The following is a 19,321-nucleotide window of genomic DNA, read 5'->3' as shown; positions in this document are numbered from 1 at the left end:
CAGGAGGCGGCTAGTACGACGCAAAGGAACTACAAAGGCAAGGGAACACACCCGCAAGGCAACCCTACGGCCAGATCCACGATCTAGGCCCCGGATCCATAAGCTCGAGTATTCGCTTAGGATTCGGAACAATCCACGGACGCAGAGTGAAGATTTTCCACTGCTGCTCCACCCCATCCCCACGTCTCGCCAAGACACTCAAGCTTCACCACTTGAACTCTTCGGAAGTTACCGAGAGAGCAAGATCCCGCCCTACCGACGGGTACACAAGGTGAGGAAAGTTCAGCAGAACACGGATCATCGGGGGACCCCTCCGTTAGTCGGTGTCTGGGCGCAGTTGGTAAGTTGGATCTGGCAATCTCGCAGATTTTGCTGATCCCGCTACACCACAGCGCTGTTGGTAAGTTGGATCCAGCAATCTCGCCGATTTTGCTAATCCCGCTACACAATAAACCCGGATACGGAGTTGATGTCGGTGGTTAGCAGCGAGAACATAGTGACGGTATAGAAATTTCATTCATTCTTGGGGGGGCTATCGTGGATAGCGCGCTGCATGCGGTCGGACATCGCGTTTGCCGTGCACAAGGCGTCACAGCAGACGCACAAGCCGACCACAGCAGATTGGAAGTTAGCCTGTGTGACCCCGTCACACTTGGTAGCACTCGTAGTCAATCCACGCCAACGCGGGTAGACTACCTGAACCTATTTGAAGTTCGTTGCCATGGATGGCAACGACCTCTCCCATCTGAACGACTCACCGTTCGAGTCGGTTCGGAAGATGGCAGGCATCTTCGGGATGGAGGCCCTGCAGAGCCTGGTGGTGTCAACACCGGGCGAGCAGCTCGAGCGCGTCAATGCGTTTGATGCTTACGAGCAGGGGCTCATCGCGCATGTGCGAGAGAGCCTGCAGGCTCCGACGGCGGAAGCAACTCCGCCACACCCGAAGCCAATACTGCTGAATGTTAAGCCGTATGAAGGGAAGGAAGGTGAGAACCTTCACTTCTGGGTCCGCGAGATAGAGCTCGCGATGGACGCGGCTCTGATCTCGTCCGAGCAACTTCGTGCTGTATTTGCACTCTCCAACCTTGGCGGTCGTGCTAAGAGTTGGGTGTACACGCGGGAGGCAACATCCCCTGGATGTTTCACATCCTGGGCTCAGCTGTGCGAACAGCTCCGAGCCTCGTTCTTCCCGGCGAGCTACGAGTACCGCCAGCGCTCGCGCTTCCTCTCGTGCAAACAAGGGAGGCGTGAGCTGTACGAGTGTGTCCATGAGATACGGGAGCTCACAGCGTCCCTAGTGGGAAACCCACTCAACGAACACATCAAGATGACCTGTTCATGGACGGCCTTCGTGTGGGCCCAGCGCGCACTCAGCTGTTCCGGGTGCAGTCAGGCACCCTTGAAGAGGCGATTCAAGTGGCTCTTCAGGAAAATTACAGCCATCGCCAGGCGCGTACGCCGGCCTTAGTATGAACTGGGAAGTCTTTGTCGAATCCCGGTCGAGAGAGCCCCAACGGATTAGTTCCCATGGAACTCGGGTCCGCCGAGCTGCGCGACATTCGCTGCTTCGGCTGCGGGATGCTGGGCCACTTCAAGCGCGACTACCCGCGGAAAGACTCCGCAGACGGACTTTACCCAAGCCCGTTGTCAAGGATCGCTGGCAGAAGCCAGGCTCCCGGGGACAGGGGAACGCCGGAAATCAGTAGGGGCGGGGCGCCCTACTGGGTAGGAACTAAGTCTTCGTGAAGGGTGCGCGGGTGGCGCGTACCACATGGATTTAGCCCCTAAGAGTCTCCGCACTCTCGAATCGGCGAAGAGTAGCGGCGGGTTGCTCGTAGTACAAGGATGTGTACGGGGATACGATCGCCCCTTTAGAATCTTGATCGATTCTGGAGCGTCGAAGAATTTTGCACGCCGCCAGACAGTTGCTCGTAATAGCAACAAGTTGTCCGATGCTTTGAGAGAACGCAAGGGCACCGGGACGGTGTCAGTGCGACTGGCCGACGGGAAGGTCGTCACCGTCCCCAACGTCCAAGTGAAGCTGGCCGTCAAGTTTGAAGACTTTGACAGCCTCGAACAGTTTACTGTTCTCGACATGGATCCCTATGATATGATCCTGGGAATGCCCTGGCTTGAGGAGCACGAGCCCTGGATCGACTGGCGAGGCAAGGCAATCGGTGCCAGCCGCCCCGCGAAGTCCGACAGAGCATTGGTGAGTCATGTTCCCACCTCTGTCAGGACCCGGGGCGCTCGCAAGGGTTGCCAGGGTACCGAAGCATCCAGCCGATGCTGGGGAGTCATCGATGTATATGACGACTCCGAGGATGCTTCGATGGTGGCGGCGCCCAGAGGAGGCGCTAGCCAAGTGGGTAACTGAGGCCCACAAGCGGGTAACATAGTTCCGCAGACAGCTGCAGCTGTCACGAACGCTGGTAATAGCGTGTTCAAGGTGGGTAACAGAGCTCCACACACGGTCGCCCAGACCTTAACTGAAGAGGAAGACGTCGGACACGCTTCCTGTGTGAGTAACACAGTACCACACGAGGCCTCGTGTGCCTCGGATGTCGGTGCTCCGACATCCCCAGACGTGGGTAACAAAGTTCCACGTCACGGTCGCCGTCGACGACGACGCCGCCACCGCCGAAAGTCGGATCTGAACCTCGTTCAGATCGACGTCGCTTCTAGAGACTCGGAGTCCAGGGCCCGGGCTCCTCCGACAAGGCTGGTGGAAGGGTGTTATCACATCTTCGATGGCGAGACCGGCTTACCCGTCAAGGCATCTGGTGTCCACTTGGAGCCGTTGCCAGAGGTTGCAGAGATACTGAATCTCGAGCAAATGACGGTCGAGTCTTTCCTGGCCAACCTCAAGGCTGGAGAGATTGCTGAGATGGTGCTCATGAGACCTGAGGCCACTCGGGAGGAGCTGAACCCCTCCTCTGACTTGGACGAGGACGTCCCGGAAGACCTGAACAAGCAGCGTCGGACGCGCTTGGGTTCCGAGATCCTTAAGAACCCCAAGCATCAGGTGTATCCTTTGGTGACGGTGTATGCGGACGTGGTGAACAGACACCCACCGACCCAACTCCCACCAGATTGAGGCGTACGGCATGAGATCGATCTCGTACCTGGCACAAAGTACTGTGTCACGAGGCAATGGCCTCTTCCGCGCGAACAGTGCAAAGTCATTGATGCGAAAGCGAAGGCGGCCATGGTGCGGGAGTCGAAGTCCCCGTACTCGAGGCCAACGTTCTGCGTTCGGAAGCCGAACGGAAAGTGGCGTCTAGTTCATGCTTATAACAAGCTGAACAACGCGACGGTGTCGGCCCAAACACCAATCCCACGAAAGGATGTGTTGTTAAACAACGTGGCCGGAAGCGTACTGTATAGTGCGCTGGATTTGGTAGACGGATACTACCAGATCCGGTTGCGAGAGAGCGACACTCCGCTCACCGCGGTGAGCACTCCAAGCGGTGACTCGTCATGCCGCAGGCTTTATTTAATACCCCTGCGACGTTCAACCGCCTGGTGCCGCAACTGTTCCGGCCACTACGTGCCTTCGTACAGACGTACTTCGACGACATCTTCGTCCATAGCCGTGCCGAGGGAGGCAAGACGGCCATGGAGGTGCATCTAGGACACCTCCGTCGAGTGTTGGACGTGATGCGAGCGAGCAATCTCTACGTCAGTATCGACAAGTGTGTCTTCGCATCCCCAGAGATTAAAATTCTCGGTTGCTTCGTAAGCAACGGAGGCGTTCGGGCTGACCCAGACAAGGTCAAGGCCATAGCAGCATGGCCGACGCCCCGATCCCAGAAGGATCTTCGAAAGTGGTTGGGCTTGGCCAACTACCTTCACAAGTACTGTGCAGAGTACGCGGGCTTCGCTGAGCCCTTGTCGGGTCTCCTTCAGAAGGACGTCGACTGACGCTGGGAGCAAGAGCACCAGGGTGCGTTTGACAGCATCGAGGCCAGTCTCCAAGAGGCCCCTGTCCTGGCCCTGCCGGACGAGACGAAGCCGTTTAGCGTCGTCTGTGATGCATCTGACTACGCCATAGGGTGTGCACTGCTGCTGGCCGACACGGCTGGACATAAACGAACATCTCGTTCCAGTCCAGGCAGCTCAAAGCCGCCGAACGCGACTATCCTGTCCACGACAAGGGACTCCTGGCAATGAAGTATGCCCTTGTGAAGTTTTGGGTTCACCTTCTGGACTCACGACCCTTCGTGATCTACACAGATCACGCATCCTTGAGGACGGCGACAAATTCGCCTCACCACTCCTAACGGATGGAGAGGTGGCTGTCCTTCTTCGCGGAGTACAACTTCCGCGTCAAATACAAGCCGGGCAAGCTCAACGTGCTTGCGGACACCCTCTCTCGGCGTCCAAACTACGAGTTGGCCCACGTCACAGGGGAGACAACGGATCTATGTGATCGAATACGCATGGCGTATCGGGACGATGAGGCTGTCGCGTCTATCGTCAAGTTCGTCACGGCAGGAACGAGCGCGAAGTCCGACTAGCTTTCGTCGCGACAGCGCTCCCGGCTTCACCGATATGAGTTGAAGGATGGCCTCCGCTATTACCGGGTGGAGCCCAATGAACCTCCACGGGTAGTCGTACCCAACGACGAGGATCTGAAGTTCGATATCCCCGCGGAGGTGAACGACACGCCTCCAGCGGCCACTTGGGCCGCGAGAAGACCTTCCTGTCTGTATCTCAGGCCTTGTGGTGGCCCCACATGTACAAGTGGGTCGCCCGATACGTGAAGACATGTGAAACATGTCAGCGGGTCAAACCCGCAGGGCACTCTTCGGCTCTACTACAGAGCCTGCCCGCACCGGCTGACTGTTGGAATTCGATGAGTCTTGACTTCATCTTTGGGCTTCCCGCCGACGAACACGGCAACGCCGGAATTTTGGTGCTCGTGTGTCGGCTGAGCAAGATGGTACATCTTGCTCCAGTTCTCGTTACCGTTACGGGCGAACAAACCGCAAGGTTGTTCGTTGATGGCGTGTTCCGCCGTCACGGTCTCCCGGAGACGATTATCTCGGACCGAGACCCGCGGTTCACGGCTGCGGTTTTGGAAAACGCTGTTTCCTTTACTGGAGACTCGTCTGCAGATGTCCACTGCGGGCCATCCACAGACAGACGGCCATACAGAGCGCGTCAATCGAGTGATCGAGGACATGTGTGCGCGGACGCACCCACGTACGTGGTCGGCGCAGCTTCCAGTTGTTGAGTTTGCACTCAATAACGCTGGGCACGCGTCCACGGGGCTCATGCCTTTCTACTTGAACTGCTTCCGTCACCCCAGAGTGCCTCTCACTCTTATAGCAGACACCAACGCCTCTATTCTAAATGGGGGAGAGGCTCGGAAAGCCCTTTCCTCCCAGGTCTCGAATGTGAGACCGGTTTCGCTGCGGAAGCAAGTGGGATCCTTGTGGATACCAAGCTGAGCGTTTTCAGCAGGGTCCGCGATGCCGTGGCAGCGGCTCAGGACGGACAAAAGGAGTACTCAGATAAACGTGGAAGAGGAAATTTAAGTGTATTTAAAGTGGGGGACTTAGTGCTATTAGACATGAGGAGCCTACCGCTAGACACTGTCAGCTCTGTCGGCAGCAACAAGCTGAAGCACCGCTTCATCGGACCATTTGCAGTCCTGGCCAGACATGGTGTGTCGTACACCATCGACCTGCCTAAGTCAATGACGACGCACCCGACGTTCTATGTTGGACGTCTTAAGCGGTACTTTGACCCGCAGGGGGTTGCTGACTCGCAGACCCATCTTGGCACAGCTCCTCGAAGCAAGGGCCGGCCACAGACGTCGACAAAGGCGTCGGCGCAGGCACCCAAGCCTCGGTCTGAACGGTAAAGCTGCGGTCAAGACCGTACGCAGGAGGGGCTCCGTACGAACAGACCCCGGAGCCATACGCCGAGTACATTGAGTATACCGGGACGCACCATACGCGTACGACTGGGAGTGAGCCGAAAGCGTCTCCGGACGTGGCAGCAGAGTCTCGATACGTCGGATCATGCGGAAGGCCTCGTCAAGATCGGACGAAAAGGTCCGCCGGTCCACCCGCAGATGCAGGCGCGCGACCTCACGATCCAACAGGTCCAGGCGGCCCGCAAGACGAGCGAGCTCGACCTGATTCCCGGCCTGGGAGGCAGCTTCCCCGCCAGTCCCAAGGCCAAGTGCAATTTCAAGCACGAGGATGCGAAGGCGGGCAACCTCAGGACCCTGTGTCGGACCCGCAGGAGAAGCACCCGGACGAGAGCAGCGTTCGCGAGGCGCCGAGTACTCGTACTCGTACGAGGGCACGTCCGCCCCTGCTTGACCGGAATGGAGAAGTCCACTACCACGTGGAGCGAATCCTCCAGGAGCAACGGTGTCGCGGTAAGCGACAGCGCCTCGTAAAGTGGAGGGGTTATGCCCACTCCGAGAACTCGTGGAAGACGATTAAACGGCTCCTGATTAACTGCCCGAAGGCTGTCGCAATCTGGGAACAGAAGCGGGGGCAACTTCATAAGTAGTCCGAGGCTTCTTGCCCGAACGGGGTACGGTGTTGACGACACTCCGTACGCGCGCTCATCGTGAGCGCTAGAAGCCGCGCGCTTCAGAATGTTCCTTGGCAGCATGCGCTTGCTAACCATGTGGGCAAGCCGAACACGAAGATCACGCTGGTCCAGGATGCGGGACAGCAGGTGATCTTCATGGCGTTCCCGTAACTCCGAGGGTGAGTATTTGAGATACTCCACTCAAGCCCAAAACATGTCTTCACAAGAGCTCCAGTTGGGACCGTTCTCGGGAAGAACCCAGGGGTAGCCTTAAAGAGGGTAGAGACTACTCCGGTTCTCGGGCTTCTTACGCCAAGTCGTGAAGTCCTTTAGGGGGATACGGTGTGGCGCGAGACCGAGCCGCCTCCAAGTTGTCAACAAACAACTGCTCCTTCTGGACAATGGTACGTTCGTAAACGCTCCTAGAGATGTGGTCGCCAACAAGGCCACGAGGAGCGACGAGAAGCTCGAGGAGGAGGTCAGCCCCAGAGCTCTCCTCGGGAGGCCAATACCCTCTTGCGTTGATGGCAGCTCCCTGACTGACGGGTGCCACCACCGAACTCCCACGTGTACGCGGAAGCCCTCCGGCTGATGGTCGAGGTCGTTAGAGATCTCCAGGGGCTCAGGAATACACCCTCTTCCTCCTCCTTCTCGTCCTCTTCATCCGAGGAATCGAAGAGGCCCCGATGGGAGTACCCAGTCTCCTTCTCCTCGCAGAGTGGAAACTTCGAAGCCGTACGCTTCTTAGAGGACTTGGTGCATTCGGCTTTAGCGGCCTTAGCACGCGCAAGACCCTCGGCAAGCGAGAGACGTTTGCGAGGTTTTTCCTCCTCGTCGCCACCAGCTTTGGGAGTGCCCTTATCCTTGACGGCCGGGCTCTCAGAGCGCACCGACGTCCTGGGACTGTGATCACTAGCGAGCGACTGCACGCTCTCGTCCTTGTGCTTGCTGGTCACTGGGCTGTGCCCTCCTGTAAAGCCCACAGGAGCATCGTGCGTGCTCCCGGACTCGGCTTCGTCCTCACCGCCTGAGTCGAACTCACGCTCAGCGAACCGAGGGTTCGGACGGTTCTCTGGGGAGGCCGAGGGTGACGGACTGCGGCGCTTGCTCGTTCGCTTGCCCACTTCCGCGTCACCAGCCGAGCCGATCGCCTCGGAGGCCACCTTAGTAGTCTCCTGGAGTGCCGAGCCTTTGCCGTGAGGCTTAGTGCTCTTGGCTTGCGCCTTTCCGGCAACAGCCTTGGCGCCTGTCCTCGCACCGCTCTTCACAGTACCACGGGGCATGGCAACGGTCGATGTGGAGACCAAGACGAAGAGCACTCAATCTGCTGCTCGAGGCTCTAACTGTGAAGTGAGCCTCCGCCGCGCTTGCGCGGCCAAGTCGATGTTTTTCGACTTTGAAAATGAAAGTTTGTGACGTACACTTCCTCATTCTGATTGGTCGGTAAATCGAACCTAAGTGGGGGAGGATGTAACGAGGTACGTAACCCTAAGTGTACCCCTAGTTACATGAAGTGTGACACGTCACACTTCGGGTTATTTGGTTCAAGGTACCAAAGCCAACCATTGGCTGATGACGTTGCTTTTCTATAGGTGATTTATAGTTTGTATTGAGCTCAATCTAAGCGTACCCATAACTATAGTCAGTTTACAACCTTAAATTGGTCACTTCGCTCCCTTTTGATCAAGAGGGGACCTGTGAACTGCCGTTCACTGAGAGTTTGTATACACTCGGAAGCCAACTTCCTCTAGCGCAAGGTGCTGTGTGACCCCGTCACAGAAAGAGTCGGGGCCGTGCATAAATTGCAAAGTGTTGTGCGTGGGCGTCGAGGAGCTGCTCCGGAGCTGGACCTCCAGCTCAGCGTGGGCAAATCGATTGTGTGGCTCACGAGAGTGCAGGACAAAGATTACGAGCGAAGAAAGTAACACCAATCTCACTCCGCTTTTACTTTGTCGCAACGCAAATCGGATCGATTCGCCTGAACGATTCCTGAAAGTCGTGGATAATGGCGATCTTGCCAGAGTAAACATTGATGCTGAGAAGATAGCCCGGTATACCCACAACGATAAACTGCTTACGTTCCAATAACTCGTGATGTTGATCACTACTGACACCCCTTTGTTCTCTGCAATTTTATGATCCGCGCAAACATACTTCAGCGATAAAACTGGACAGGTAACGCAAATACGATCCGAGAACCTTTTGACACTCCACCTTACCCCTTAGCACTGCAACATGATCGTCGGGTATGTGTACTAGTGACCCCTTCCACCACTGAATGTGGTGCGGATGACAAAATTGCAAAAACACCGTTCGAAACGGTGTGCAGCACCCTCAAACGCATAATAGCACCTTCCGGGGAGGGGCGACGCAGCTATGGCGCCAACTAAGGCGAGCGGGTGCGAGGTCGCGTAGCCGCAGCAAACCCGCGCGGGGAGCCCGCGAAGCAGGGCCGCGCGGTATTTGCGGAGGCGGGCCAAGCGCCGAGCTCACCAGCGAGCCGCGCATGGCACTTCCCAGGTGATAGAATCTATTAATCGCGAGCGAAGCGAGCCCCAGCCAAGCGAAGCGAGCCCCAGCCAAGCGAAGCGCGGCTGGTAACGACCTCTTTACATTAAATAATGCATTTCCACAGGAGAGCCGGGTAATCCCCCCCCGGCTGCTCTTACAAATGCCAAGTGAAAACAAAGCTTAAGTGTTATCCTGCAAAACAAGGTGTTTTAGATGCGTTGTCGGTGGATCTGCGAGACTGTGGTGATGTGCTTTCTCAGATGAGAGATGGGATATGATGAACAGACATTTTTCCAGATTATTAATAGTGATGGTGGATCTGGGCTATTTGAAGTATGTGAAATGGATCAGAGTCAAGACCGACGCTACAGGAGGAATATTAATAGTAAGGGCAATGGTAGACATGAACTGCATCTAAGTCAATCAATCTCACTTTTAAATTTCCATCTGTCGCAAATTATCAGCTCAGAGGAGGCTGTCTATTTATAAAATGCTGGGCGTTTTATTGCGTGTTCCGTCTGACTTGCCTGGAGCATTTGCGGTAAAACACGTAATGACAATCAAACGAACCTCTTCAGCGGATGAGAATTATTAATACATGTAGTTGGAAGTTTCTGTCTGCAATTAGACTTGACGAAAGCAAAGAAACTACTACCAAGTCCAGCACAAGCTCATTGTAACCTTGCAATCTATTGTACTCAAGTCGCCGTTTACATCGCACGTGGAGGTTGAGAAGATTGGGCATCTCCTTGGCATGTCGTTCTTCACGCTGGACACGTTCCAGCAGTACCACCAAGAAGTTGGAGCAGCGATGGCGCCCAAGCTCGATTCGAAACCCGAGTCACCATCGAACACTGAAAAAAAGATAGCCAACGCCAAACATAAGGAGAAGCGTCCGTCTTATCCTAGTCGAGCAGCAAACCTCTCAGCTAAAGCTACCAGCGAACTAGATCCGTTGTCTGCTCTAAATCTTGCGCGTGCTGCAGATCCTTGGCTTGGAAACTTACTATTGACGTCTGCAGCATGTAGCTATCTTGATAGCTCCGAAGGTTCTTCGGCTTCTGCTGTAGCCGCAACTTCACTGAAAGTGGTCGCTGTTGATCATCCTGACGAAGACTGGGGGGAGTTTGTCACTTTTTCTCCACGTAAAGAGAAAATAAGGCAAGAAATAACTGGAAAAAGCACTTCTTCGCCTAGACGTGCGACGCCTCCAGCGCTACTGCTTCCGGATCAAGTGAGCAGACCTGATAGTGACGATGACGGCGAGAGCACTAACAACATTAAACCAATGCTAGGGAATGGCATGCCTCGCATTGGTTGTGATCCTTCCAGTTCAATTGGAGGCGCGAATTTTCCGTCTCTTATGCTCCGTAATAACACCCCCACGAACGCTACATCAACAGCGTTGAGTCGACAGACATTCTCGAGTACGAGGAGCGGGGAGGCCAAGGGGTTCGCTGGCATTCTATTAGACCGGCTGCTGTCGCTTGGAAGTCCATCGTCACGCCCCAACAAGCCCAGTTCTTCTGCAGCAAAGCGAAACTATGATTCGTATGATGTCACGTTTGCTCGCGGTCCTGTGGGGCTGGACCTCGAGACCGATTGGTACGGACGTCAAGCTGTCGTAAAAGGATTTCGAGCTATCAACGCAGCAGGCGACGAAGGGCCAGCTAAACGCTGCGGGATGATTCGAGTTGGCGATGTCCTCACTGCAATCAACGGCGAATCCTGTCTCGAGATGAACTTCCAGGAAACTTTGGAGGCTCTTCGTCGAGCAGGAAAATCTCGCCACACTCTTCACTTCAAATCACTTGAGGCTGCAGGTGACTTAAGCGTTTACGCGAGCGACAAGGACGTCGTACAAGCGCGAGCTTTCATTCACCAACATAAACAACAATTCTATCGACCTCCTCGGGTCAATGAAGGTGAGAACCCTCACGAGTTGGTACGCGGGTGTGTTGAGCGACTACGAGGGGAGTTCGTCACTGCCCTAAATTTCCACCGAGAGGAGACAGGAGAGTTCTTGCTTGCTGCCTCGTGTGGTAGTGACGGTACCGGGCCTTTCGTTTTCCACACACTGCGAGACTCTCATCTGCGAACAATGCGTGAGCTTCCACAAAGCGAGGAATCTGCTGTGTACTTGGGTCGTCTCGAGCCGAGCTTCCTGGGCACTGAGTTCACATTGTTTGATCACCACATCGGCACCAATCACGACAACGAGCTCGCGTTCCTGGTCTACACTGCTAACGTTCTTGGTCGTGTGCCAAATTCGCTGAAGTGCGTCGTGTCCAAGTCTGTGACTGAGCACAATGAGGACGGTCTGGAAGCTCCATACAAGCCATCGTCTCTGAGTCAGCAGCGATCTGGAATGGGTAGCGATGGCGCCGTATTCAACACACACCAGGTACGACTCGGTAGGAGCTCCAGTCTTTCGGATCGATTTAACCGCCAGCAGCAATCGCGCGGTATGTCGATCACTGAACGGCTGAGGAACATTACGCTGGACGAGTTGGACTTGCGCTTCGAGATGGCTACAGATGGGGCTCTTAGCTGGTTGGACGACGACGACGTTGAAGGCCATTCACGCTCCATGCGTGTCAAACAGGCTCGACTCAGAGGTGAGCGTACAGCCTCCATGAAGCAAATCTCGTATGGCGCAGTGGAGCAAGAGGAGCACCAGAAAGACTTGCTTGTCTTCGATACGAAGCAGCCTTCGTGGAATGAGGAACTTGGAGCATGGACGTTGAACTTTCAGGGCCGCGTGAAGGTCGCTTCAAAGAAGAATTTCCTGCTGGTCACGAGTGAAACGAATGAGAACGGCGAAGACGAGGAAATCACAGCTCTACGCTTCGGCAAAGTGTCGAAAACTCGCTTCTCGCTGGACTACGCAGCTCCTCTAGCCCCCATCCAGGCACTCGCTGTCGCCTGTTCGGCTTTTGCTAACAAGAGAGCTGTCACGTAGGTACGTATTATCGCTTGCACAGACAGATTATCTTTCACTCAAAACGCGTCATAATATGTTGAATCTATCATTCAGTTAACGGTCATTCATACTTCTAGTGCTTGAACCTCGTCTCTCCACTTTCTCTCAGCTCACATATGCGATGGTAGCTCCATTCCTGTAAGCAAAAAGTCACGTGGCTCCTCAATAAACTTCCTTACATCACTCGCTGGGATGAAAGCCACATGACCCGCCAGAGCCTGTCGCATCTGCCACGCTGCATGGGTCTCTCTATCGTATTTCGGAGGTTCATCGTCCCCCTGTACAATGGTAGGAACAATTCCCTCAACGATGCCCACGCACTGACCCGTGACTGCTCCTACCACTGCACCGCCACACATTCCTTCCTCCAGCAGCTCTTGACTCCACGCGAATTCTTGTCCACCAGAACTGCGTCCGACAAAATGTCCCGTTACCGTCTTGGGAATCTGATAGCCTTCCTCCTCCTGCTCCTCACCGGCTAATTGTCTGTGGCCAGAGAAGACGACAGTATCTCCACGTTCACAAGGCGTCTGTTGCAGCGCCAGAGTCTGCACTCCAAGCTCCTGTTCTGCCTGTTGCCAGGTCTCAAAAGCAGCGGAATCTGCCAGAGTCAACAACGCTAGATCTCGACTCTCGTGTATGTGCACCTGGGGGGCCAGTGGCAGCTCCAGCAACACCACCGGCCTGCTATTGGAGTCATTTATCGCCAAAAGCTGCAGTGAATGACGCACGTGGTCCTCGTTCACGAACTGCAGCCAGTCCCACGTGGCTGTGAAATACTTGGGGAACAACCAGGGGCATGCAACGTGCTGACACGTGACGACGGTCAGCGAAGGGCTCTTGGAGTCGCATAATATGGCAGCCGAGCCGCTACAGTCGAGACAATTATTAAAAAAAAGGATTTCTGATCGTTAGAAAGAATATTGGGTGTGAGATGAAGAATGCTGATAGCTTTGTGCTTGTGATACCTGCTGAGGTAGTCGAGTGTTGCCATGCCTTCATGAGGCAGGCAGAAGCGCGTCGTCATCGATAACACGGCCCGTCGACCATGGGACGCCATAATTCGGCCACAAATAAATTGAGTAATTTTAATGAAGTGTTTATTATAACCCACTATTATAACATTTTGCTCAATTAATAGATTTTCTACAAATTTGTATTACCTAATTAAGCAAAGACCAGCTGTAACTATTAGAGAACTTTAGTTTCTGGAATAACGCAAGGCTTGGAATAGCGATTATCTGAATAAAATCTGAATAAATGACGGATAGATTACCGATCGATATTCCTTTAATTTGTTCCAGTGGAATAACGCGACCCTTCGCTATTCCACTGGAATATATTTCTGGACGAAGAAAATTCTTATTCCAAAGCCTGAGTTATTCCAGAAACTAAAGCTCTCTATTATTAAAGGGCTGGAACGTCTCAACCAGCTAAGAAACACAGAAAGTGACACCAGACAGGATAGCTCCAAACGACTGGTTTCAAAATTCAGCTCTGCGTTGAATTTTGATTCGTCCTCCGTTGCTCCCTATAACACTGACAGTAGTTCTAAAACGGAAAAATGACAAAATGTGAGTGGGTATATGAAAGTTGTGACAGAAAGTTAAAGGTGTGCCAAAACGTGAGCAAAGTGAGGTCAGTATCGCCGGTAGGTGTACCGGGTGAAACCCGCGTCAGTAAGTGAAGAATTTAGGGATCACAATGTGTGTCCAGTCAATTGAATGGCTGAAACAAGGTGGGCCGGGCCCAAACCCCAAAACCCGTTGTATGCTAATGCTCGCCATTCGTATGAAGACCCAAATCGCACACTTTTAAGTCCCAAAACCACTTGTTACGACTGAGGGACGCAAAATGACGGAGGACATCGACGACATCGCTGATGGATTGGACAGCGGCGATAAGGAAAACACTATTCAAGTCGGAGTGACTTTCGATACTGCTTCACATGCTCTTCATGCTGTTCAAAACTACGCTTTATCTCATGGGAGGTCTGAACGAGTAACGAACCGGAGTGGAAACCATCGTTTTATCGGCTGCTCATAGGAGAACTGCCCGTTTTCCGTGCGTGTTTATCGGGCCCAACGCAGGGGCCATTGTGGTGTAGGGATTTCCGGATTCTGCCATACATCAACCTACTTTAGACCAAGAATCGACTCGGTCTCAAAAATTCAGATCTTAGGAAAAAAGGATCACGGTAAGTACTAAGCGATCTGTCCGGATGATGGTATCCGGATGGCTGCTGAGTTCAACGGTCGCCTGAACCCAGCGGAAGGGTCGGTAAAGATCCGAAACGACTACATTTCACTAGATATTTGTATGAGAAGAATTGGATTAAATAGGGGGAGCCGAAAAGGCTCCCAGAAGATAACATAGCAGAATTTTCCTAGTCTAAGACACGTGTACACTGTTCCGGTAAGTCCCTGCATAGGGCTGGATTATGCCTGCCGTCGATACTCGAGAGGCATAGCTTGTAGGGTATTGACTGGTAGCGCCAAGAGATTAAGTCGCTGCGGGTAGGCCAAAAGACTCGCTACGCGCGAAAGAAAACCCCGCGAACTTAGCGGGCCGGTAAGTCGGATAGCCCGGGTGCCATGACACTTCTAGCTGAGCAGCCTCTGCGCTCGGTGACCTGTAAAAGCGCTCGCGCGCCGTCGTCCATCCTTTGGTGGAGGGCACAGGGTTTGTGAGCGAGCTCTGCCGAGCAAACTCGGCGGAGCCTCGGAAGTGCTCGGACTTGGTTAGTCGAAACTCAGTGGAAGCGAGCCACTCGTCTGTCCCGGCTGGGCAGCACCGCGAGGGGACCACCCTCTGCGCAGGCCATACAAGCGCCGACCTGACTCGGCGATTTGTTGTGGTTTGTGTAAGGAATCTATATCTGACGGTATTTGTGTGTTCTACAACTGGTGCTGCGACCCGGGAACAGGGGTGTGTGCTTGCTTTTGTAGGTACCAGCTAACCAAGGTAAGAAGAAGAGAAGAGCGAAGATGGTCAAGGGGTCAGCAACGCCGAGCGAGGGAAGCCCAGCGACGACTGGAGGATCAACGACTCATCGCCATGACAATGGAGGTTGGGAAGAACCGTCCAGTTCGACGATGATGGCCAAGACCAGGAGAGCGAGAACGGAGATGCAAGTGAAGGAGAGTATGAAGAGAGGAACGAAACCGCTGAGCTCGGTGAAACGAAGACTACCGTCGGGTGAGGTGGAAGAGTTGACGCTGCAGATGGGACGCATGGGAGCCCCACCTCCTGTCGAGCGCAACTTATCCGCCGAGCTCGACGAAGGTGCGGACGATGAAGAAGATCAACATGAACATGGCGTTGCTCAAGGGGACCGTCCGCCCCTTATTTCGAAAGCGACGAGGAACGTCGATACGCCGAGCGCCAATAACGTGTTGGCTCGACTTGACGAAGCGATGAGGACGAGATCGGAGTGCATGATGATGTTTGCGCCTGTGGCGATGGCGCAGGCGAAGTGGCCGATGTTGGGGACCGAGCTAACGCAACCGGTGCGTGCAGCCAACATCAATCAGTTGGTGGAAGAAACTGTGTTGCTGCTAAAGGCGATGGGCTATTGGTGCAATAGCCGACCAAACAGCCTCATCCTGTCCGACTGGAGTCTGACCCGTGGCGGAGCTGAGCTCTGGCAATGGAAGAAGAAGTTGAGAGGGGCGTTTGGATTGGAGAATGCCCCTGGTGGAACGAAGCCGGTTTACAGCCGAGTAGCCGAGTTCACGGCACTTGGCGAAGACCCAAGCAAAATTCCTTTGCCGAAGACTCCGGAAACGAAGCGACACGAAGCGTTCCGAGCTACGCAAGGCACTCTATTCTTCGAAGCCTCCCACATGCTGACTCCAGCGAAGATCACTCTGACTCAGCGGGCGCCGAGTCGCGGACAGCGGACTACAGGTCGCTACTGTGAACTGTATGACGCTGCAGACGTAGCTGAAGCCCACAAGGAGGATGAAGAGGATAATGGCCCGTTCGATTTGACAGGAAACCGCGAAGAGACTGTGAAGGACTACGTTCGACACCTGAGCTTCGACGCGGCAGAAGAAGACTCGACTTAGTACCTGGAAATTCAGACCCCCGCTTCACGCGACAAGATGGCCGAGCTCGAAGGCAAGCACTACTGTTCTGACGCATCACTTCAGTGGATCAAATGTTTAATCTACGAGATGAAGCGCACAAGGATGCCTCAAAGCGCCTGGTGCGAGCCATTCTCGCTATGCTTGGGACGCGCGGCGAGGACTTGGTATCGGCAACTGCCGAAGAAGCCTCAGCGACGCTGGAAACTACTCAGAGAATCATTCCTGGACTACTGTCGCTTACAGTGCGACCTGTCCGCGGATCCTTGGTGAAAAGCGCAAGAAGTAGCGCGATCGACTTGTGGCTGCAAAAGGCCGAGACGATAAGCGAAAAGTGCTAAGCCGACGTGTCGAGCCTCACCGAGATGAACGTCGAGATGGACGTCGAGATGAGAAGCGTAGTCGCAAAACAGCCAACCGCGACCGCCTAGCCACCTTCGCTGACGCAGACTCTAACGGGGAAGAACTACTCGATCAGAACCCGCCGAGTCCATACAACTCCGAAGACGAATGGGATGATGAGGGTCAGTCCCGAGGTAACGACTCAGCGGAAGACGACGACTACATAGATGCCGGCGTTGCCAATGATAAGGGAAATACACCCGACCGCCGAGAGAACTCGGCGGGAGACCAGAATGGCTCAAATCGAAGTTGGGGGGAACTCGGCGAATCGACCTCCGCGACCGTACAACCAACGAGAACAGTCGAGCCGTGGAGATGGGTCACGCGACAACTCCCAGCGTAGACCTTGTGCAGCTTGTGGAAGAACGGGGCACTCGGCCCGCTACTGTCGGCGGCGCTGCAAATTTTGCAGACAAGTCCATGAAGTCGGCCAAAGCGAGCTGTTTCGTCAATACGAGAAGCTGGTTGCGTTTGTGAAGAACTCTGTAGACAAGTCTCAAGTGCCAGAAGATCTTCAAGACCTTTACACGCCGAGTGATTTAAATTCGGCGGCCCGCCAACACTGAATGGGTTGAAAAATGCCGGGCTGCCACAGTCTGCTGAACCTGCAGCTGAGGCGAACTTCTTGTTCACCTTCGTAGGCGAAGCAGGACGGTCCGAGGGACGAAGCGGGGATGGAAATTGGATGTATGAAATCGACGGAATTGAACGTGAGCTCGGTGAGTTAGACGATTACTACCGAGCAATTGCAAGTGTAACTCGGCAGTCAGACCAGGCTGTCCACCGTATCAGAAGCATGAAGATGCTTCCGTGGAAACGGCTGGGATGGTGGTCAGCACAGACGTTTGGTCGCCGAGTTAGAATGAGAGCTCTCGTGTTGGGGGCAGTGAACGACCGAAGGACCAAGATCCTGTTGGACACCGGAGCAAATGTCTCGGCGATTAGTGAGTACTTTGCGAAGAAACTGCGTCTCAAAAGAGTGACCAGCCGAGATAAGCGGATCGGCAGACAAGGAATAAGTAAATACAGAATGGTGCCAACGTCACGAGCAGTCGTGAAGGTGACACTCGGCTGGGAAGTGGCATACGAATTGGAAGTGTGGATAATGCCTCACCCTGCCGGAGTCGATTTGATTCTCGGCACTGACTTCATGATCCCAGCTTGGATCCGTCTGAATCTGTACGGCTTGTCCGTCAAGCTACCCGATGGGATGGTGATTCCACTCATCCGATAAAGTAATGCGCCGACGAAGACCGAGTTCGGTCATGTGGGCCACCAGACGGGTTGACAATCGAAAGTCGAATGGCCGCTGAGTTCAGATTGCCCAGGCGGCAACCCAGCGAGTCGACTCATGACTTGTGACGAAGGGTTGGATCCCCACGGTTGTTTTTAATCGCCGAGAAAGACCAACCCATGTACCGATTACAAATGTACCATCCAAGTCAGTCTGGTGTCCACCTCACTTTTATGTGATGAAATGGCATCCACATGGAGTACTGGCCAATGAGGGATATGTTCGCGTGAACTCGGCAAAGTACCGTGACTGGCAGATATTGGCATTTGAGTCGGCGATGGATAAAGATTTGCTGCAGAAGGAACAACGACTGTACGAGGACTGGTTGTCACACCAGCCGCCAGCTGTGGAAAGACGAAAATACCCTATTCCGACGGCGGTGGAGAAACGACCTCCTCCAGAAGAGAACGGGCCAGAATAACATGCGCCGAACGCTGGAGGAGGATCGAAGCTGATACAGGAGCCGACAAAGACCGGAGGCGCCGCAATGACGCGGACGTCATGTCAACTTCGGGGGTGACAAGGGGTGACCCGACTCTAAACTCAGCATTCCGGCGAGGAGACGTCCGAGCGGATCGTACGCCGGCGCTATACGATGGCCAAGATGTCTTCTACCATCTGTACAAGTTTGACGACGATGGCGTCATTTCTGACACCAACACGAACTCAGCGGTTGAAGGAACAAGCGCCGTAAGGACGAATGAAGAAGCGTCGACGACTGAAGACTCCGCTATAACGGCAAGGGACCCTGAAGTTTGCTCGGAACAGGTCCTACGGGACGAACAACCTGTGATTGAAGATCGAGCCAGGTTTGGTGTCATCCGATCAGGTTTTGTGGGCGAGGCGAGCTCAGCTATGAGCACCCTGAACACTAGAAGTGCTGATATTAACCACTTGGTGACGGCGAGCTCGGCACTGGAAGATCCAGACATAGGAAACGAATCGGAAGTTGTACCAGCGTACCACAAGACCGCCCACTACGCGAGTGAAGAGTATGGGCGCGTGGAAGTCTGTCCTGCCGTCGCAGTAGGCTCAGCGGTACAGCGTCCTAGCGCGACGACGGCAAATTCCAATCCGGAGGTATTACTTTCAAGAGATGTTGAGGCTAACAGTGAAGGAATGAGCTGGACGATGAAGTTCAGTAATCACGGTGACGAAGGTGATGCACGAGCTAAGTGTGAAGTCGATGGGTCAAGTTTTGCAGACGTGGTGAACTCAGCGACGAGTATGCCAGAGGCCTGCATTATCCAGTCGGCGACGGTGGACTCGGCGTTAGCGTGGTCACAGCGCGTTTGCACGTACGAAAGTTAGTTCTGCCGTCGCAGCCAACTCGGCGGATCAGCACTCCGACGCGACAAAGGACTACAATAGCTGTGAGGTATTACTACTGGAAGGAATAAAGCCTAACGACGATCCAGCTACGGCGGACTCAGCCTTGGAGACTATGGATGCTGATACCGGCTCGGATGTGGTTAGACGACACGA

General features: G+C 54.3%; 3 protein-coding genes across 3 annotated transcripts; 2 read left to right on the top strand and 1 right to left on the bottom strand.

Annotated features, from left to right (window-relative positions):
* Positions 1-9,823: 9,823 nt before the first annotated feature.
* PITG_21142 (ATP-binding Cassette (ABC) superfamily) lies at positions 9,824-10,323 on the top strand (the record flags this gene model as incomplete). The annotated part of the gene is made up of 3 exons (XM_002895099.1): positions 9,824-9,909; positions 9,979-10,198; positions 10,321-10,323. The coding sequence occupies 3 exons, from the start codon at positions 9,824-9,826 to the stop codon at positions 10,321-10,323; spliced, it is 309 nt and encodes a 102-aa protein (XP_002895145.1).
* Positions 10,324-10,357: 34 nt separating this feature from the next.
* PITG_21141 (ATP-binding Cassette (ABC) superfamily) lies at positions 10,358-12,101 on the top strand (the record flags this gene model as incomplete). The annotated part of the gene is made up of 1 exon (XM_002895098.1): positions 10,358-12,101. One exon carries the CDS (start codon positions 10,358-10,360, stop codon positions 12,029-12,031), a length of 1,674 nt encoding a protein of 557 aa, XP_002895144.1.
* A 61-nt stretch (positions 12,102-12,162) lies between these two features.
* Positions 12,163-13,112, bottom strand: PITG_21140 (uncharacterized protein; the record flags this gene model as incomplete). Its single annotated transcript, XM_002895097.1, has 2 exons — positions 12,163-12,922; positions 13,021-13,112. The coding sequence occupies 2 exons, from the start codon at positions 13,110-13,112 to the stop codon at positions 12,163-12,165; spliced, it is 852 nt and encodes a 283-aa protein (XP_002895143.1).
* Positions 13,113-19,321: the final 6,209 nt, after the last annotated feature.

This window comes from Phytophthora infestans, genomic scaffold (genome assembly GCF_000142945.1).
Source record: "Phytophthora infestans T30-4 supercont1.260 genomic scaffold, whole genome shotgun sequence".
Taxonomy (NCBI): domain Eukaryota; phylum Oomycota; class Peronosporomycetes; order Peronosporales; family Peronosporaceae; genus Phytophthora; species Phytophthora infestans.
The sequence above is the reverse complement of the archived record's forward strand: the minus strand, read 5'-3'. Positions and strand labels throughout refer to the sequence as shown.